Source organism: Pan troglodytes, chromosome 1, assembly GCF_028858775.2.
Source record: "Pan troglodytes isolate AG18354 chromosome 1, NHGRI_mPanTro3-v2.0_pri, whole genome shotgun sequence".
Lineage (NCBI taxonomy): Eukaryota > Metazoa > Chordata > Mammalia > Primates > Hominidae > Pan > Pan troglodytes.
Window position 1 is genome coordinate 456,176 of NC_072398.2, and position 22,380 is coordinate 478,555.

Genomic DNA, 22,380 nt, shown 5'->3' on the forward strand with positions numbered 1-22,380 from the left:
TACCAGCCAGTGGGCTGCAGCTTCCATCATTTTTATTGTCCTTTGTTCACATACCAAATAAGTCAAAACTGCTGAGGTCTTAAAACCATTCTGAAAGTGCACCTGTGGTCACACAACACACGTTCATGTGCCTCAATTCTAGGCTCCTCGAAGACAGACGATGTCTTACATTCTTTCAGGGCCTTTCAGAATATCAAATTTTGGCTTACCCAATGTGCCTCTCGGGAAACATTTATGGAATGAATTGATGTCTACTTTGTCCTGTTAGAAAACAGCATAGAACAATTATACTGTCACTGTTTAAAGAACAATGTTCCTCCTTGGGGAAGTTTCCTTAAGCCTCATTATTTTCAACTGTAGAATGGTCTAGTATCTTAAAGTTTGGAAACGTAAAATTTACGAATCACTTATTAATGTTCTTACTGCTATTTGCAGGTGAATGCATATACAAGTAAAGCCATTTTTGTAATTTGGTACACACCTAAATTTTTTGGCTCAATTCTGTCTAATTTGTGGTGTGTTTAATTCTGGAGGACTTGTTTGGATGAAGGTATTTGGAGCTGTCATATTCTCAGGGATAACTCTAGACCAGTGCTGCCTAGTAGAAATCCTAGGGGAGCCACAGAGAATTCTAAATTTTCTAGTAACCACATTAAAAATGTAAAAAATAGGTGAAACTAATTTTAATGTATATTATCCAAATATATCTAAAAGTTACCATAATATAAAGTTTTAAGGAGACGTGTTGCATATGTTTTTAACAGGTGTTTGAATTGTTAACTTTGTGCTGATGGCACATCTTGATTTGGAGCAGTCATGTTTCAGGGGCTTCACAGCTTCATAAGCCTCATGGCTACCACACTGGATAGTGCAGATCTATATGATGCAGGGAAAAGCTATCCAAATAACTCATAAGTGTTCCTAAATTGTGGTAAAATATTTAACTGATATGGATATATATGCAGAATCTAACTTCAAGTTTGAGAGATCCCTTCTTTTGGGATACCCTATCTCTAATACTTAAACTAGTTTATTTTTTCATAAGTTAAATGGGATTCTAACATTTTAACGAGTTGTATGTTAATAATCGGTAGTTTGCTGCTGCAAGAAGGAAAGCAAACACCACTTGACCCTCAACGTTTTCTCCCATGATTTTTCTTCCTATGAATTCTTGGATGACTTCTCAGAACTCAGCTCTTTTTATTTAACACAGGCTCATTCTGCAATACTCCACCTGATACATGTAAGTTGAGCACTCAAATTTTACAATGTACAAGCGTGTCAAGAATGGTGTAAATTAGGTCAAATAATGCAGTTATTCTTCCATAGGCAAATATATACTCGTGGTGATCTTCAAACTGGATTCTAAGTGTGAGAACTAGAGTCTAGTATAAAGGAGAGCAGTGTAGGATGTGGACAATCCTTTCCTCCCCACCACCCTATCCTATTGAATCAGGCTGGTTCCATTCTTATGTGCATCCTCACCAATGTAAGGTGGTACTCGAAAGACAGAAATAAATGGTCATGAACAAAAAGATTGTTTGATCATGAACTCTAAATAGTAATCACCAAATCAAGAAAATCCTTAAATGAACAATGATGGTATAATGAGATGTAGCACAATCCTGCTCAGGCAGTTCTCTCAGGAAATTGAGCTTCAAGAAATAAGATTTTGACTTTGGTTTGTTCATGACTACATCTTAATGTTTCATGTAAATCAGATACCTTTCCAACTTTATCATATCTCTTGTGTACCCTACAGAGCTATGGAGCAGAGCAATTATTCCGTGTATGCCGACTTTATCCTTCTGGGTTTGTTCAGCAATGTCCGTTTCCCCTGGGTTCTCTTTGCCCTCATTCTCCTGGTCTTTGTGACCTCCGTAGCCAGCAACATGGTCATGATCATTCTCATCCACATAGACTCCCGCCTCCACACCCCCATGTACTTCCTGCTCAGCCAGCTCTCCCTCATGGACATCCTGTATATTTCCACCATTGTGCCCAAAATGCTGGTCGACCAGGTGATGAGCCAGAGAGCCATTTCCTTTGCAGGATGCACTGCCCAACACTTCCTCTACTTGACCTTAGCAGGGGCTGAGTTCTTCCTCCTAGGACTCATGTCCTATGATCGCTACGTAGCCATCTGCAACCCTCTGCACTATCCTGTCCTCATGAGCCGCAAGATCTGCTGGTTGATTGTGGTGGCAGCCTGGCTGGGAGGGTCTATCGATGGTTTCTTGCTCACCCCTGTCACCATGCAGTTCCCCTTCTGTGCCTCTCGGGAGATCAACCACTTCTTCTGCGAGGTGCCTGCCCTTCTGAAGCTCTCCTGCACGGACACATCAGCCTACGAGACAGCCATGTAGGTCTGCTGTATTATGATGCTCCTCATCCCTTTCTCTGTCATCTCGGGCTCTTACACAAGAATTCTCATTACTGTTTATAGGATGAGCGAGGCAGAGGGGAGGCGAAAGGCTGTGGCCACCTGCTCCTCACACATGGTGGTTGTCAGCCTCTTCTATGGGGCTGCCATGTACACATACGTGCTGCCTCACTCTTACCACACCCCTGAGCAGGACAAAGCTGTATCTGCCTTCTACACCATCCTCACTCCCATGCTCAATCCACTCATTTACAGCCTTAGGAACAAGGATGTCACGGGGGCCCTACAGAAGGTTGTGGGGAGGTGTGTGTCCTCAGGAAAGGTAACCACTTTCTGAAGAAATTGCATATGCTGCTGAAGACTTGAAATGAAGGATACAAGACTTTATCATTGCCCTTGAATTTAAATATTCTCTGCCTGGAAACAAGTGACCCCCATGCCAGCAACTATAGGGCATTTATGGGATTTGGAAAGCTGCCTGGGATTTTAAGGATTTCATTTTTTTGAAAGGTATGAAGGCTCTGAACAATGAACAGTTTGGGATGGGGTAGGCATAAAGTTGAGGTTTAGTAGTCACCCATGAGCTCTTAACAAGGTGTGTATTCCACTAAAAATCATGGAGTAGCCTGTTTCTGGCTCTGCTCAGTCATGACAAAAATGGTCATCTTCAACTACTTCCCTGACTTCTCTCGACTTTTCCCCTTTAGACAGTCTGTCCATTGACCATTATAAAGAATCAACTCAAATATTATATTTCAAATATAGCAGTCACCATCTTATCCTCAGGCTGTGTTCTAAGTCTTTTGGGGGAAGCCTGAAACCATAGTATAGAACTATAGAACCTGACTGCTGTCAGTCACAACATATTTGCTCATCTTCTACCATAAATGTAATACGTTTTCTTTCTTACCTAAGCACTTATCACACACTGTGGCTGTAAGTTTTGCAGTTTGAGGTGTGACAGCAAAATTACCACATTTTTTTTCCTTCTACACAATTTCAAAGAAGATTCATTCTTACTGTAGATCTTGGCAATCTCAGCATATTTTTTTCTTGCCAGAACCTCCAGTTAAGAACTTATTGGAATGTGTCTCTGATAATGGTTTGGCTGTTTCCCCACCCAAATATCATCTTGAATTGTAGCTCCTATAATCCCCATGTGTAGTGGGAGGGGCCTGGTGGGAGTTAATTGAATCCTGGGGGTGGGTTTTTCCCATGCTGTTCTCATGATGAATAAGTCTCACGAGATCTGATGGTTTTACAAAGGGTGGTTCCCCTGCACATGCATCTTGCCTGCTGCCATGTAAGACATGCCTTTGCTTCTCCTTCACCTTCACCTTCCACCATTGGCTGTGAGGCCTCCCCAGCCATGTGGAACTGAGCCCACTTAACCTCTTTATAGATTACCCAGTTTGGGGTGTTGTATAGCAGTGTGAAAATGGATTAATAGTCTGTTTTTCAGAGACATGAGCAGAGGGCCAATATCTTCAGAAATATAGAACACTAAAAAATTAAGTCTTATAGGAGCTAGCAAGGTTTTGCCAAATACAGATTCACCCAAAAATGTCAAGTGGCACTTTGGAATGGAGTGAGAGTGAGCAGGCAGAATTATCTGAAATTAAAACAATCTAAACTCCAAACTGTGGGAGTCAGTCATGGCTTGTAGCAACCAAGTCTATACCTACTGATATAAAAGGATTACTTCCTGAAAAGAGTTAAAGGGAAGGAAAAAAGGTGAATAAGAAACATGGAAGATTGAGACACCACAAAATATCTCTTGTAAAAAGTCTAAATTATTTATATAACTAAGTTCACTAGACAAAGTATTGTGACACATGAACATGAGTTAGAAACTAATACCAATCAATACATTGTTCACAGGTCTGTTATTTTTTCCTTGGGAAAATTGTTAATACAAGCCCAACCTAACTGATATAGCAGCACTTCTCAAACGCTTTCATGACATAACTATAAAAATTAGTGATATGGCACCTTGAGGAAAACTGATGTGGCTGTTGACAGCAAAATCAACTCCCCTGTGGCTGTAGCCAAATCGGGCACTGAAGATCAATCCAGGGTTGAGAGGATCAATATTGGTTGTAACCCATTTTTGGCTCTGGAGAAAGACACATCACACCAGAGGGAAGAGTGTATCCAATCAATCCAATAGTTAGTTGGAGAACTTTATGGATGACATATAAAATATTCTTCAGGAATTATTGAATCACATTCTAAAGGCTGAAAAAGGTATAGGGTTTTCTGCTTACCTGTAGCAGAGGGTATAAGGTATGTGTCCAATGGATTTGATGACTAAAAATCATAAGTAATGTGCCCATTAGCTGACTTAATGCATGAAAAGCATTCAATGACGTTGTTTGGGAAGCAGAACTTTAGTAATAAGATCACCACCTTTTCCCCATTAGAGAAATAAATGTTAAGAAGTTCAATTTTCCTAATGTTTAAATATCTTAATATGCTCTGGTGAAAATTTTAGAAAATGTGTAACTTGTATTACCCTCACTTTTTTCTTCTCTACCAATTGCATTATTTCCATCATTTTTCTTAAGTCTCCTTTATTCCTATTGAATTCAATATTCTGTACTACACGTAAGACAAATAATTCTGAAAAACACTTAACCTAAGTGACAAATGCCACTTTTGTGAAAATAGAAGATAGGAGAAAGTAGAAGGAAAATCTCTTGGGACCCAAACTCACTAAGCCAAAGGGAAAAGTCAAGCTTGGGAACTCTGTCATGCAAAACTATATTCCATATCTGTTCCCGACTGTATGGCTACAGATTCCATACTGTTCCCGAATGGACAGCTACACAGGTAGAAGGCTACATACCTCCCCAAGGGACCTCCCTCACAATCTGCTAGCAAGGAAATTCCTTGCTGGCCCAAAGATCTTTACCCAAAAACCATTCTGTTGAATCTCATGCTGACAATGTAAATGAATGGCTTATCTTGACAGGCAGTGGACAAAGACAGGCCTGGGAGTCATCCCTCCACTCCCCTGAAACAAATGCATATTTGACTGCTTCCTCTACTGTGTACCTTATCTTATATACAATCCAGATTCACTGAGCAGGAGATGAGCTTCCTCTACTGTGTACCTTATCTTATATACAATCCAGATTCACTGAGCAGGAGATGAGCTTCCTCTACTGTGTACCGCCTTATATACAATCCAGATTCACTGAGCAGGAGATGAGCTTCCTCTACTGTGTACCTTATCTTATATACAATCCAGATTCAATGAGCAGGAGATGAACACCCAGTTGAGTGTTCCTCTAAACCCTCATGTCACATCTAAAGTGCGAATTCAGTCAACACTGATTAAAGCCTGGAAAGAAGGCAACTACTTCATTTATTCACTTTTCCTTTTTCTTTTTTTTCCTCTAATGCCCACTGTTTCCGTTTTAAATATTGAAGTCTCCCAACCCTCTTTGGAAGAAGCACAAATCTCAGATGCTCCTGTCATCTTGTGTTCCTTTTTCCCAGGTGCATCCTCAACCTTGGCACCAGAAACATCTACATTGATTGAGGCTTGGCTCCAATGCTTTTTGGTTCACACTTATTTATAACTTTAAAGATTTCTTCCCAAACAAAAGAGGCCAGTGACTTTTGAGAAAGAGCTTTTTTTAGTTTGTCATAGCCTCTATTTCTAAAGAAATTTAAAATCTAATTTTCAATTTCGAGCGAGGCTCTTATCCCCACATCACTGCCCTTAAAATCTCTCTGGAGAGATGCCAAGATTCAGTAAGACATTTTCATGATGAAATACCAAGAAACGATTCCAGTCCTTCACTTGGGAAAACAATGCACCCTCTGCAAGAAAGGACGGGCTGCTTCTAAAGTTCATGGTGAACCCAGTCAACCTGGATTAATTGCTAACCCAGGAATTCTTCCTGGGGGATGTGGGACTCTATTAGTGAAAAGACTTTTTGACCTAGCCTCACCCCTACACAATGTATTTAAGAAGTCTGACATTCTACTACTGCTGTAGAAAGACTTGGACCCAGCTTCTCTGAGGTAGGATCCTTAGATTTTCATGAAAAACAGAACATCACCCAGATACTGGGATGTTTTCTTCAGGTATTACTCTGTAACTATTACTACTGTGAGCTTATCTGCTAATAACTGAGGCAGTGGTCTTCTCAAGATTAAGCATAAATAACATATATTCACTATCTGGCAAGCAGACAACTGGAAAAAGGGTATTTAGCATGAAACGTGGGAAGCTAAGGGAAATGTAATAGTTTAGAAGAACATGAATAGATTTACTGGAGGAAAATGGCATGTAAGAGCTGACAGTTGGAAGAATGTGCTTGGTATTCACAATGAGAAAGTTTCAGACTTAATTGGTAGCAGGGGTGCGTACTATTGGATAAGCATAGATTGCCCTCTGAATATTTTGTTAATTTACATTTTAAGTTAAATGATTAATTGCTCCGTTCATATGCATTTAGGTGTGGCTGAAGACTTCCTGCATGCTTGGAGGGAAATTATGATTTTATTTCATTTTAACCTCCTTCCTCTTTTATTGAACCCATAAGGCATCCACATGTGCCTTAAGATAAAAGTTTTTTTTTAATAAAACTATTAGAGTTCTCCTAGAAGCCATCTTAGCATGCCATATAAAAGCCTGTTGAGCTGAGTAACTGGAGCCCAGGGGGAGATGTGGACATGTTGGAAGCTCAGACTGTTGGGGTATAATAATTGAGTGCATTGTGTTTATAGCTGCAGGTGTCTGCCCCTTGCTTCAGCTCACCTCACCTCACCACTGCTGTTCCTGTGTAATCCTCCATGCCCTCACTCTCCATTTCCTCTTCCACAGCATTAGCAGGGTGGATTAGATGGGCCAAACTCACCTCCACCTCCACCTCTGCTGCTCCTGTGTAATCCTCCATGCCCTCTCACTCTCCCTCTTCTACAGCATTAGCAGGGTGGACTGGATGGGCCATATGCCAGATCCTTTGATTTCTATTTGCCACCACACGAACTGACACTGCTGCCCAGAAGCATTCCCCTGCACATCCACATCACAGCCCTCCTGCTGGCAGCTTGGAATTTAGACCTTTTACTCTCAATGCTCCAGGAAACCAGATGTACTTCTTTCTTTCTAGTCCATTGGTGATATCCTTGACAATGTAGTTCAGGTAAGTTGGCATGTAGCATTAAAACCTGTATTCTTCAAACTGAACTAACTTCTGGCATAGTAAGCGTTCAATAAATGTTCACCTACATGCCATTATAGTGCTGATTTTTTTTTTTTTTTAAGCTAAGAAAACGATCTTATGCCTAACTTTCCACACTGAAAATTTCCAAATTGTCAGTTGGGATGGGAGGGAAAGTAGGTTACTTCTCCACGAATGAAAACAGTTACCGTTTAAATAAATAGGCAGATAAAGGGGGGTGGTAACTAAGGCAGTATGTAATTAGAACTGGAGATAAGGGAAAAGAGAAATTCACATCCTTGGATACTACGTTGCTGTGGAGAGAAGGGGATAAAATCTGATGAATGTAGGAAGCCAAGGTCCAAATGCGTTCGTTCATAAAAGCAGACGGAGTCCAGGAGTAGCTTGTGTAGGTAGAAGAAGAGTTCCTGGCCAAAGCCCACTGTGGCTGTGAACACTTATGAGTAGCAATTAATATTAATCTTGCTTTCGAGACTAAAACTGCCAGGTGGATCTTTCATAAGTACCTTATTTCAGCATGTAACTTTCTGACTGAAACAACTCCTATTTGCACCTTATTTCTCGACGCTGAGTTCTGGTCTCTCCGCCTTCACTTTCCAGCCGCACTCCACCCCACACACCTCAGCTCTCCACGGGCTCTTCAGCTGTAGTTAGACTGGGCTCTCCTCTCTTTCTTCCACCCCTAGTGCCTGCTAATTCCCATTTTCGAGCCTTTTGACATTATTTACATTGTCTTTGATCATGTCCTCTCTCCTTCAGTCTCGAGTTTCGGAATCAGACCGGTTTCCCTCTCTACTATTGCACTGTTTAACTGAACTGACTCCTGTCTTCTCCTGGTTCTTGTGATCCACTATTTTCAAAGCAGTGATCACTTAGATTCTCTTTAAAAGTTTCATGCTTTAAGATCCTTTCAGTCTCTAGCCCCAGGGTGAACCTTTGAGGTAAAGAATTCTGACATGGTATTCCTCTCTTAACACTTTCATTTCCATAGTTTTAGTTAACCTGCAATCCGCCAGGTTGCTATCTACCATGTGTAAAAAATATTAAATGAAAAATCTCAAATTTTAAATTGCCCACCATTTTGAGTAGTGGTGGAAATATCATCCCTTTGTCTAGTTGATTCACACTGTCTATGCTACCCCCTGAGTCATTCAGTAGCTGTCTAGGTTATCAAATCGACTGTGGCGGACTCAGTGCTTGTGTTCAAGTAACACAGTTTTTCTTAATGGCCCCAAAGAGATGGAGTTAGTGAAGCTGGCGATTTAGATGTGCCAAAGAGAGGCTGTAAGGTGCTTGCTTTAACTAAAAAGGTGAAAGTTCTTGACTTAAGGAGAGAGAAACCCTCATAAGTTGAGTTTGCCAAGATCTATATTAAGAAAAACTTTATCTTTGAAATCATGAAGAAGGAAAAAATTATGCAAGTTTTGCTGTCACACATCAAACTGAAAAAGTTATAGCCACAGTATATTGTCTTAGGTATTCTATTTTATTATTGTTAATCTCTTACTGTGCCTAACTTATAAATTCAACTTGATCATAGGTATGTATGCATGGGATAAAATATGGTGTATATATAGGGCTCAGTACTGTCTGCAGTTCCAGATATCCAGCAGGGGTCTTGAAAACTGTCTCCCACTGATAAGGGGAAACTGTACCTTTGTCCACTACTCAAACTGATGCATAGCATCTTCTGGTTTGCTATGACTTCATGTATGTAAAACTTCTAAAGTACCTGGCACACGTAAAGCCCTATTGGTTTATGGTTTGGGGAATACCAAACTTCCTGTTTCTCATCTTCCATCTTAGTGCCTTCCACACCATTTATCTTCTCTCATAAGCTTTAATCAAAGCAGAAAGATCCCAATATACTATCCTTGGCCCCCTTTTTCTCATTCAGGAACAAATAATCGATGACTCTTAGAGCTATGTGGCACTTAGGATTAGTAACATGTTGGTGACATGCCATTCTTTTACTGAAAGAACACTGAGGTCTGGAGAAGTAACTATGCGCGTCATCCCCAGAGCAATTTGACAGCTGAGCAAAGCACAATGGCATTCGCTGTTATTTGTGGCTAAACACCTTTAAAAAGTCCCCAATATATTTTCATTTTTAGAAATCCTCACTTTAGACTTAAAATGATCTGCTTCTATGAGGATTTTTGATATGATACATTAATCAAACTTAACTATGTGCCCCTTAAGAATATTGTCAGTTCTATCAATCTTCATAGCTCACCCAGTGCTAGGTGAGTGTTTTACGTTGTGTCAAGTGGAGAAGATCAGTTCTGGTTAGCAGCTTTATTGCCACAGAAAGGACACTGGCAGGTACTTCTCATAGCTCTAGTCATGCTGAATTCCCGGAAAGGGGTGTCAGAATGAATTGCTCTAAGCTCTTCTCCCTGGTAGAAGAACATCTGACCTCTCTTGGAGATCTCTTCAATTTTCGGTGAGTCACAAATTGTTCTTGATTTCTATGGCTTCTCCCAGAACAACTCCAGGCTGTTGTCCTGAAACATACAGCTTTGATCACCTGGCACCCTGCAGAGATTCTCCTTCTTTCCCTCTTCTCCATGTGGCAGACCACAGGTAGAATAAATGCCTCTTGGCGAGCTCACTCATCCCTCAACCATCAGCCCCAAGTGTGCAGATAACAGATGTGGAGCTTCTGTGCTTGGTGTCCTCCACCTCTCGGCTTGATCTTCCCACCCTCCCATTCCTGCCAGATAATTATGTTGCAACACTGGGTGATGTTATAACTGGTCCTGGGGGTCAGGGGTTCTGGGTTGTGTTCTAATCTGCACTGGGGAGAAATCATTCCCCGCCTTGAAGAGCCTGAAGCTTTGATCACGCAAATAAGCTTTTTTTTTTTCTTTTTTTGGAAAGACTAGTTGATGAAGGGACCTAAGTGTCTTAGAGTGGAGAATGATGATAGTGAGGGAAAGATGAGCTGATGGGGAATGGAATCTAGGATCTTGTATGTGTGAATAAGCCAAACCACACGTAATGCTAAACAATAGCATCAACTCTAATGTTAAAATGTAGATGCTCGGAACTGATGTAAACAGAACTAACATGTTTTGTCCATAATGCAGATATTTTCACTGTCTACTTGCAATGCCCAGTATCCTATGGAATAATACTAGGCATGCATTTGAACATGTCACATTTGGTTCTAAATATTGGCTTCATTGAAATGGGTGAATTGCTCGTTTGTGCCAAGCAGTGTAGTGTTCTGCTCTTTAGCAGGGCCTTTTCCCTACACATATCCCCACCCACTCACAGATGCACACACCACACATACCATGCTCACACACTCACATATGAACACACTACACACATGTATGCACAACACTCACACTCACAAGGAACCTCTTTTTTTAACACGGTCTCGGTTGTATAAAAATAAAGGAGGTGGCTAAAATCATATCTTTATCCTGTTTCAGCTTTTTTACTCTCCTCTTCTAGGATCCTACAGTAAGATAAGATCTGGGAGTTGAAAACGTTCTTATCCTCTTATCATAGACATCTGAGGCAATAGTGTTTTGCCTCCTCTTTGAATACCTTGTGAAGTGGAGTCTGATTATTTACATGAAACAAAATGCTCTGGTTCATGTTCTGATTCAAAAGTAATTGGTTATTTTCTTAGGTCATTTTCGTTTGTCTCATTCTTGCCTGTTTCAGTTTCTCAAAGGATATTTTTAAAAGGATGATTGTCAGCTAACTTAACACTATAGTAATTAATGTATAATATCCATAATGCATTTAACTGAAACAATAGATGTGGGTCAAGACAAACTTACTGTCTGCGAGATTAATATTTTTAATTTCCAACAAGCTATTGCAAAAGCCACTGCCATTGGAATTGTATATTTAAATAGTCTCTTGACCCATGATTCAAAGCTGTGGCTATCACAAGAAAATCTTTCACCTGTTAGAGAAGGCAAAAGTAGCTGACTTTTATCATGCTTGACAGGAGTTAATATTTGATGCTCATGTATTTCTTTCTCCTCAACCAAGGTGTGACAAACTGAAGTTTCAGCACAGACCAACACAAAAATTGTTTTTTTTTTCTCCCTTTGGATGTTTACTCATCTTCTAGGCCTATTACTCATATCTCCATCTTTGAGCACTAAGAAGGAAAACTGTCTCTACTGTTCCTATTGTTTTTGCTTCAACATAAGGGGAGTTTATTCCTTCTTGATGCTTCAGGGACTGTAAATTTTGACTATTCTAGAACCAAAAGATTCAGATACATTTGTAGTATTGGTGGCCAAAACGTTTGACAGATATAAGTTTCTTCAGTAATCCTGTCACTAATATGAGAAGAAATACACCATAATCTAATAAAGAACAATTCATCCCTCAGTATCCCTGAACATATAAAAGGGACACCCATTCACATTACTCAAAAAAGCATGAGAATTCATTCCAGTTATTCAAGGAATGTTTGATACTGCTGTGTCGTCTGAGTTCAGAAATTTCTTTACCATCTATAGTTTTTTCTTGTTTTGTTTTGTTGTTTTTTGAGACGAAGTCTTACTCTTGTCCCCCAGGCTGGAGTGCAATGGCACGATCTCAGCTCACTGCAACCTCTGCCTCTCAAGTTCAAGCGATTCTCCTTCCTCAGCCTCCTGAGTAGCTGGAATTTTACAGGCACCGGCCACCATGCCCGACTAATCTTTGTATTTTAATAGAGATGAGGTTTCACCATGTTGGCCAGGCTGGTCTATGAAGTCCTGACCTCAGGTCATCTGCCTGCCTCGGCCACCCAAAGTGCTAGGATCACGGGTGTGAGCCACTGCACCCGACTGTAGTTATTTTTACTTATGAACAATGAAGGATCAGTAAAATGGTAGAGAAATAAACTTGAGGAAAAAACCCAACTAGCAGTGGATTACTAGGATGATATAATATTAGGACAGGTTCAGGATGCCACTCTGTCAGAGAAACTCTAACATTTTGGCTAAACAATATTTTAAGAAGATTAGATCATGATTGAATTCTATGATGCAGCATCTAGTCATAAAATTTTTAGCAGAATACATTGTCAACCAGGAAGACCACCATGATAATGAAACTAAAGCCCTGCTCTGAAGCAGTTTGTGGTGGTTGTCCTGCCAGATTTATGATCCCCGAATTATTCTGTGAGAACAAATAGACACAAGTTCTCACAGCAGTCCATGCCTAAAACATGAACTCTTTTTGCAGGACAAAAGTCTAACCACAAGACAGTGTGGCTCCTGACCCCAAATGAGGTCATCTGTACTGCTTTGATGTTCCAGACTTTCATAAAGCTGTTCAGTAACAACAGCCAAAAAAGTCAGTTATCTAGATGTTTTCTATCAATCTCTTAAGTCACAAATAGATGTCTGTGGATGACTTTATGACAATCATCTCAATGGAGATGCAGAGAGCAATTTAAATTCAAACCATGTATTGCAAGGCGAAATGGGAAATCAGGCACAGTAACCACCCTCAGAAAACTTTCAATCTAAAAGTGATAAGATTATGAAATGTATTCAGAAGATAGTTCAAAGTAAAAATCAGATTCTAAACCAGGTACTGTATGAATTACATTTACATCTCACATCCAGCCTGTAGAGTACAGAACTATGATGACCTTTCACAGATGATGAAATTGAGTTATTTGAGAGATTAATTTTCTGTCCAATATCATACAGATCATTAATACTGAAACCCAGGATTTCAAATGATCCTGAAGTAGGTGATCTTTTCTTGATCTCACTCTGCTTCTGACATACTATTCCTGGTGGGCTCTTCCTACATATCAGGTCGTTAAATAAGCTGCCAGATTTCTGCCTTTACAGCCCAAGGAGCTTGTCATGGACCATGGGCATGGAGGGTCTTCTCCAGAACTCCACTAACTTCGTCCTCACAGGCCTCATCACCCATCCTGCCTTCCCCGGGCTTCTCTTTGCAATAGTCTTCTCCATCTTTGTGGTGGCTATAACAGCCAACGTGGTCATGATTCTGCTCATCCACATGGACTCCCGCCTCCACACACCCATGTACTTCTTGCTCAGCCAGCTCTCCATCATGGATACCATCTACATCTGTATCACTGTCCCCAAGATGCTCCAGGACCTCCTGTCCAAGGACAAGACCATTTCCTTCCTGGGCTGTGCAGTTCAAATCTTCCTCTACCTGACCCTGATTGGAGGGGAATTCTTCCTGCTGGGTCTCATGGCCTATGACCGCTATGTGGCTGTGTGCAACCCTCTACGGTACCCTCTCCTCATGAACCGCAGGGTTTGCTTATTCATGGTGGTCGGCTCCTGGGTTGGTGGTTCCTTGGATGGGTTCATGCTGACTCCTGTCACTATGAGTTTCCCCTTCTGTAGATCCCGAGAGATCAATCACTTTTTCTGTGAGATCCCAGCCGTGCTGAAGTTGTCTTGCACAGACACGTCACTCTATGAGACCCTGATGTATGCCTGCTGTGTGCTGATGCTGCTTATCCCTCTATCTGTCATCTCTGTGTCCTACACGCACATCCTCCTGACTGTCCACAGGATGAACTCTGTTGAGGGCCGGCGCAAAGCCTTTGCTACGTGTTCCTCCCACATTATGGTGGTGAGCGTTTTCTACGGGGCAGCCTTCTACACCAACGTGCTGCCCCACTCCTACCACACTCCAGAGAAAGATAAAGTGGTGTCTGCCTTCTACACCATCCTCACACCCATGCTCAACCCACTCATCTACAGCTTGAGGAATAAAGATGTGGCTGCAGCTCTGAGGAAAGTACTAGGGAGATGTGGCTCCTCCCAGAGCATCAGGGTGGTGACTGATCAGGAAGGACTAGCAGGGACTCCCAGAGTATCAGCGTGGTGACTATGATCAGGAAGGACTAGTGGGGACTCCCAGAGCATCAGGGTGGCAACTGTGGTCAGGGAAGACTAGCGGGGACTCAGTGCAAACATCTGAGATGCTGCAGCCAGTAATGCAGCTATTCCAGAAAATATGGTATTGGTTCTGAAGATGAGAATGGCGACTATGATCAGGAAGGACTAGCAGGGACTCCCAGAGCATCAGGGGTGGTGACTGTGATCAGGAAGGACTAGCAGGGACTAGTGCAAACATCTGTGGTGCTGCGGCCAATAACGCAGCTATTACAGAAAATATGGTATTGGTTCTGAAGAATGTTCAGTGTCACTTTTAGCAATTCAAAATTAACAGACAAAATCATCCTGTTGCAAGGATTACTTAGGAACAGTAGCGAAGTTGGTGAGCATCTCCACATTAGTCAACTTTGTTCAACTGGATTCACAAACATTTCCAGAGGGCATTGTCAGTCAAGTAGCCCTACAAACCATTCATGGCACGCCAAGAGGCTCTTGGAAGTGCCCATGTTAACATGTGACCATGAGTCCTTCCTGTCTGTATGGCTAATGTGTGATCATGAGTCCTGCCTGTCTGTATTGCTAACGTGTGATCATGAGTCCTGCCTGTCTGTATTGCTAACGTGTGACCATGAGTCCTGCCTGTCTGTATTGCTAACGTGTGAGGAGTCCTTCCTGTCTGTATTGCCAACGTGTGATCATGAGTCCTGCCTGTCTCTATTGTTAACATGTGTTCATGAGTCCTGCCTGTCTGTATTGCTAACGTGTGACCATGAGTCCTTCCTGTCTATTGCTAACGTGTGACCATGAGTCCTGCCTGTCTGTATTGCTGACGTGTGATCATGAGTCCTTCCTGTCTGTATTGCTAACGTGTGATGAGTCCTTCTGTGTCTGTATTGCTAACGTGTGATCGTGAGTCCTTCCTGTCTGTATTGCTAATGTGTGACCATGAGTCCTGCCTGTCTGTATTGCTAACATGTGATTATGAGTCCTGCCTGTCTCTATTGTTAACCTGTGATCATCAGTCCTGCCTGTCTGTATTGCCGACCAACTTTTGAATGGAAATTGGAAGGAGCATTTGCCACCTCCTTGATGACTTAATTTCAAACATTCAATACAAGTAAAATATTTTCTAGTGCTAAATGTGTAGCAATTTTATTTAGAAAACATTTAGGAAGGTGATATTATTTTTGGTTCCGTGTTCTTAGTTATATTTTATGAATGTTATCACTTACCTCTGAAATTAAATACTTGCCCTGCCTTTATTCACATGGAGTCCAATACATTCCTGGAAATATTGATTCATTGATTGAAAATTGACTCTGCCATTAAGATTGTTACATGGCCAAAAACCTACAAAACTGCCATTTATGCTCAAATTGTTAATAGATAAATGTAGAATGAATAAACCAAGACATTTTATTAGCTAACTTAGTTCCCGTGGAATAAGTTTCTCAATTTTCTTATTCTCAACATCTTCACTGATATGCTAAAGACAAGTATTTTTGTAATTAGTTGGAGTTAGGTGTGGTGCTTTGATAGATGTGTAACTTTGGTGGAATACTAAGCAAAGCCTACACTGACCCCACCATTCATGTAACTTTAGTTTCTCCTGTGTGTAAGGTCCTGAAATATGAGACATAAAAAATATTGACGGACCTGGTGTTTATTTTCTTTGTTGATACAAGGCTTAGAAAACATTGGACAGAGCGGTTACATAGTTGACAAAGACTAAGCAAAGGTTACTCAGCCTTATGTTCTAGTGTCAACACAGAGACAGAAGGAAAAATGTTTCCTCCATTGTTGCTGATGTAGATAAAGAATATTCCCTTCAATATGCTAACCCCTAGGTGGCTTTTCATTCAGAAGGTTCCTAATAATTTGGTCTTTACCCTGAAATCAAACACATGGAAAAGAGATGGAAGAATGTCCTGGAGGGATTAAGTGAAGAAACAGACCAGGATTCATTTATGAAATATCCTCAGCGTTATTTCAATTCAGCTCCATTCACATTTTATTCCTTTGTGTGTCTGCACTAATGCCCTCCCTGTTCTCCATTCTCCTGCCTTAGCTAGCACCTTCTCGATCTTTCTTCCCTCTACAAAACTCCTTCAGTTCACATTGCGTTTGTGCTCTATCCTGGGACATCTGTGTTTTCTTTCCCATTTCCTCAGTTGCTATGTATTAAAAATTAGGACTTTTATGTTTCCAAGATTAATTCTTTGCATATTTAACTAGAATATTTAACTCTAACATTGACAGACATTTCAAGAGTATACCTGAAGCAATCAGTGAAATGCATTTTGACAAGTTTCTAGGGATATCATGGACATTAGTGATCGGGGCATGGAAGGAGGTGACTTATTCAATGTTTGAGTCTATTCAACAAATTTCATGGTGGTTACATCAACATGTTCTTTTCTTGGTGATTTATCAATCTTTCCACTGTTGATGTGTGTGCACTTTTCTATTGTAGGCTCTACTTTAATACAACTTAAAAAAAATTTTAATCTCATTTTACACACGGTGTGTATCCACTCCCTTCACACATAAAACTAGTCCCACTGTAAACGGGAGTGACCAAGGATTTTTCCCCAGTCATCTCACCAAATTCTTACATAAGGTAATTTGTGGTCACCAGATTTGCTTCTTTATTAAAATAATATATAAATTTTAATATTGAGTAATATACATAATATTTAAGTTGCTAAATTATCAGTTGTATACTTGAAACATGGCATGCACTAATCCAGGTAATGAGGAAAAAATAGAAGACTGTCCCTAGTTTTGAAAACATTTAACTACCTGATTTTGATTCTGATCTTCACAAAATCTTATAAAGTATTTAGAGAAAGAATTAGCCCCATGGGAGATGAAGAAGCTGATGTTCACAGCAAATTATTGCCCCATTCCAGCAAGAGGCAGATGGGGCTTCAGAACCACATCTTCTAACCTCTGGTCTGGTGTTTTGTGCCAAGCCATGATACTGATAAACAATTTACAAATGAGAGAAGTGGCCGGGCATGGTGGCTGACGCCTGTAATCTCAGCACTTTGGGAGGCCGAGGCAGTTGGATCACTTGAGGCCAGGAGTTCGAGACCAGCCTGGCCAACATGGCGAAACCCTGTCTCTACTAAAAATACAAAAAATTAACTGGGCGTGGTGGCACATGCCTGTAATCTCAGCTACTTGGTAGGCTGAGGCAGGAGAATCGCTTGAACTCAGAGTGGAGGTTACAGTGAGTCAAGATTGTGCCACTGCACTCTAGCCTTGGCAACAGAGCAAGACTGTCTCAAAAACAAAACAAAGGGGAGAAGCACATGGCACAATGTGTAGCTGCCAGCTTGTTAACCCTAATAATGACCTGGGGACAAAGGTCCCTTCAGAGCAACATGCTGATAAAAGCCATGTTCATTTGCTGTTGGATGCCAGTTAGGCTGGTCTAGCCAAGGACCTGATGACCCACATTGAGGGGTAATCAGATTCCCTGTGGGGTCTTTCTGCAGGTAAGGGATATGGATATAAAATTAACTGAACCCTTGCTTCTACAGACTTGTTTTATACAATAAACATCTATATGCAATATAAAATTGTAATAGAAGAAAGCATAAAGTCTACTTATTAAATACCTTATTAACTGCTTTATTCAGTGCTCAGGAAGATATCAGGCAAAAAGGAATGATCAGAGAAACTGAAGATAATTAGATAATTATTTAGCGTAAAGAAAAGAAAATGCAGACCTCTGTATCCACAAAAATTAAAAATCTGAAAAAGTGACAGAACATCCCTGTCAAGTTGGACAACTGACTTTAAATGAAGTGAAGTTCTGCTAAGAATTCTGACAATTCTGTGAAAACAAAATGACTGAAACGTCAGGTCCTGACTCTACACAGAAGTTCCATACATAAAGCAATTGTATTCATAGACAACTTTATGGCATCGATAGGTTATTTAGTTAAAACAGGCTGATTCACACACAAATGATAAAAACCAGATGCATTTTTAAGCTTTTTTCTCAGCTGGGATTGTACTGAGGATGGATTTCTTAAACCTGGGTGACTCCCGTGACCATGTCACACACTTAGCAGCATTTCACTGTGTGCTTCCTTCTAAATCCCAGGTAATAAAGGCCAAGAAAATACTTGGTTTGTTTTGACTACATTCCTTTGGTTTATACAACTAGCTAAGAATATAAAATGGTAAATAAATACCTGTAGCTTCAACTCTGGTTGTTTCACATCGTATTTTTTATGAGCACTTTAAGCTTATTTGGTTTTATTAAATCATCACATACCTAAAAACAAGAATTGTTATGCATCGCAAGCACTTAAAATTTTTCCTAATACAGAATTTGCCCTTAATAAATACTAGTGTAATAAATGAATGAAAAACGTTCATTTTAGAAGGCTTAGTACCTTTTAAAAATCTTTAAAAGAAAGTTTCCTTGGCATCTCAGGTTTGAAGAGACGACGTGGAAACTGAAGATTAACAAAGTTAGACTTTTATAGGCTCACATAGAACTGCATGTCAAGGGTGATGCTAGAAGCAAAAAAACACCAAAAAACTAAAATTATTTCCAGCTTCACTGATAAGTGATTTAACTATTTTAAAATTGGAGCTTATGTAAAAAAGTCATTGGCTTTTGCTAGATTCTTCATATATTCCTTCTTTGAAGCAAACAGGAGGTAAGTCCCATTAAGGGGCATTTCTCAAGGGTAGAAGCAGAAAACACTTTCTTTCATGACTGAAAATTTAAATGCAAAGTTTAGGATTACGTATGTCAGTTGATGTTATCAAAATTGTTCTTTCCCTGGATTTCCAAAGTGTTTAATTGAAATGACCAGTGATGTTAATGAAGTATTCTATAAACTTGGAAAAATTAAAATCAGAAAACATGTTTGAACATAGTTAAAACCATATCTTTGGGCCTCAGCTTCTGAATAGCTGAAGGTTTAATGAAGAGAACTGCTTTTCTGTCTCCCTGTGTAAACTGGGGAAACTACTTGAAAGGGAGAAAGGATAATATAATTTTGGCCCAAGGCAGGGATGCTTGCAAATAATGGCTTTGTGTAATTTGAAAGACTGTAAAAATCTTTACCTTTTTTGATTATTTCTAAGAACAAGATTATAATACATGCTGTGTATGTATTAAGGGATTTCATTTCAAAGAGAATACAGTTGTAAGGAGATGATTATATAGGTTGAAAATATGCCACCTTTTCACTTAAGAATACAATGAACCTGCTATAGGATGAAGATGAACATAGATCACCTCACATTCCAGTGGTCACTTAGAATTCTATTATGTTCTAAAACCTAAATTATTTAGTACGTGTCCAGTTAGCAGATGCTTAGGTTACTTCCACTTTCTTATTGCAAATAACACCGGAATGGACTTTTTTAATAAATTGCCCACTCATCTGATTATTTCCATACTACGCTTCCCTAGGAGTGGAAGCTTGTACGTATTTTTTAAACTCCTGGCATTGACTCAGTGCACGCTCTCAAACCAGAAAACAAGACAGAAAACCCATTGTAATTCCCACCAGCAGTTTGAGATTCCCCCCTTTATCCTCGATGTTGATACAACCCAGCTCTCATGTAGAAGTTCAAGTTGAATAAGATTGACTGAAACTCTATTTCTGCACTGTGGCCCTTCTACATTGCTATCCTATTGAGGAAGCTTCGTGGGCTCATGCTCTAGGTAAGAATAAAATTAAGTTCAAGCCCTCTGCCTCTGGCAATCCAAGGCCCAGCTGAGTAGATGTGCATTTCATTGCATTTCATCGCCTTGCAAGAGTAAGAAGAATGTGACCCTAACTGCGCAGTGATAGACACGTATTGAGGGAGTGATGAGTTGTTTTCATGACTCCACCTAAGAGAGGCCTGAAAAGACCGCTTGATTGGCAAGAGGCCAAAAACACCGTTAATTTTCCAAAGATGTTTAGTTCAATAACTAAGTCTAGATAATCTGATCTGGCTCAAGTCGTGAATAATCATTTCAAAAATGGTCCCTCAACTGTCCCCAATCCACAGCAGGGAGACTCTCCTGTAACTTAGTTCCCCCAAACCCCCACCTTTAGGGAACTTCTAAGAAAGTGATCTAGTGTGTTACAACAAAAGTAAACATCACCATAAGAATATAAAGTCTGACTACACAGTTGGCCCTTTAAATTGTCTTTTAAAAAAATCTCCTGTCCATTAGGGGTCTTCAAGTACCTTGGAAAATATAGGATACGAGGACAATTATGTTGAAAAAAATTATCATAATTTAACTTATTGTTTCATTGCTTTGGCTAGGACTTTCAGTACCATGTTAAATAGAACTGGTGACAATGGACATCCTCACTTTGTACCAGACCATAGGAGAAACATTTTCATTTTTTATTAACTGTGGGCTTTTCTTATATGATGTGTTGAACTAAGTTCCTTCTATACCTGTTTTTCAGAGTTTTTACATGAATTGTCAAATGTTTTTGCTGCAAATTTTTTTATTCTCTTAATGTGTTATATCACACTGATTGATTTGCCTATGTTGAAGCATTCTTGCATCCCAGAGATACATTTCAGTTGGCTGTGGTTTATTCTCTTTTTAATGGGCTGTTGAATTTGGTTTGTTAGTATTTTGTTGAAGATTTTTACACCTATGTTTATCAGTGATATTGACTGGCAGTTTTATTTGCTTGTGATTATCTTTGTCTGGCTTTGATATAAGTGTATGTTGGCCTCATAAAATGAGTTTGGGGCGCGCTCTCTTCTGGTTTTTGAGAGAGTTTAAGAAGGATTGCTATTCTTCTTTGAATGTTTAGAATTCATCCACGAAGCCATTTGGTTCTGGTCTTTTCTCTGGGAATCTTTTGTTTACTAATTTGTGCTTATTGGTCTGTTCAGGCTTCCTATTTCCTCTTTAGTTTTGGTAGGTTGTATAAATCAAGAAGTTTGATTTCTTATAGATTATCTAATTTATAAGTGCATAATTTTCATAATAGTCTTTTATGATCCTTTTCATTTTGAGGCATTTGTTCTAATGACTCCTCATATTTCTCATTTTAGTTGAGGATACTTTTTTTCTTAGTCTAGCTAAGGTTTATCACCTTCTAATTTTTAAATAGTTTTGCTGATTTTTCTAGTTTTTCTAGTCTCCTATTTCTACTTTAATATTTTATTCTCTATGATAACTTTGGACTTAGGCTTTCTGTTTCTAGCTTCTTGAGGTAAAAAGTTGGTTAATTTGAATTTTTTCTTTCATGTGGCTATTCGTTGCAATCAACTTTTCTCTTAGTACTGGATTTGGTGCATGTCATAAGTTTTAGTATATTGTATTTTTTGTTTGTCTTGAGATTTTAATTCTCCTTTGATTTTTCCTTTTGCCCAGTCATTGCTCAATTTAATGGTATGTATGTTAACACACCAATATGTGATAGAGCACATAAACCTCCAAATTACTAAAGTTATAAAAGATTTATACAACATACTTAATGGCAACAAAACTTGTAGATATGGAACAATGCTCACAACAGTAAGAAAAGTCCACGTTATTTTCTAGTGCACATGGGATTCTCACCAAAATCAATCACAGGTGGGCCTTTGACAGAATAATATAAACATGACATAAAACGTGTAGGATGCAGCTAAACCAGTGGTTACAGAAAAATTTATCCCCATAGATCATTAAGAAGAAAGGAAGGCTAAATATTGACTAATCTCCTAATTCAAGAAGATAGAATAAAAAAATTTCAAATTATATCTATAAAATGTGAAAAGAAAAAGGATGAAGTAGACACCATCTATATATAAATGTGTGTAGAAATCATAGATTAATATTCATGTTTCTGATTTCAGTTCCACATCAAAATGTCTATAATCATTTTTCCACTTTCATGTTCTTATTGCATTATTAAAAAAATATTTTTAACTGAAATATTAAAATACATAT

The 22,380-nt window shown here is 39.5% G+C and overlaps 3 protein-coding genes across 3 annotated transcripts in view; all 3 read left to right on the plus strand.

The window, feature by feature from the left end:
* The first annotated feature begins 1,185 nt into the window (after window positions 1–1,185).
* On the plus strand, window positions 1,186–2,720 carry LOC100612917 (olfactory receptor 2T27). Its single transcript, XM_024355614.3, is given in 2 exon segments — window positions 1,186–1,243; window positions 1,763–2,720. A coding segment is annotated over 1 exon segment (954 nt). The 5' UTR covers window positions 1,186–1,243; window positions 1,763–1,766.
* A 6,218-nt stretch (window positions 2,721–8,938) lies between these two features.
* LOC469777 (olfactory receptor 2T3-like) overlaps window positions 8,939–22,380 on the plus strand; it is a 30,935-nt gene continuing 17,493 nt past the window's right edge. Inside the window, 1 exon segment of the mRNA XM_016942484.4 lies at window positions 8,939–10,030. The gene's annotated coding sequence lies outside the window, so the exon portion shown is untranslated.
* On the plus strand, window positions 12,116–14,510 carry LOC112208657 (olfactory receptor 2T2). The gene has a single exon (XM_024355612.3). The coding sequence runs from the start codon at window positions 13,435–13,437 to the stop codon at window positions 14,434–14,436; it is 1,002 nt and encodes a 333-aa protein (XP_024211380.1). The 5' UTR covers window positions 12,116–13,434; the 3' UTR covers window positions 14,437–14,510.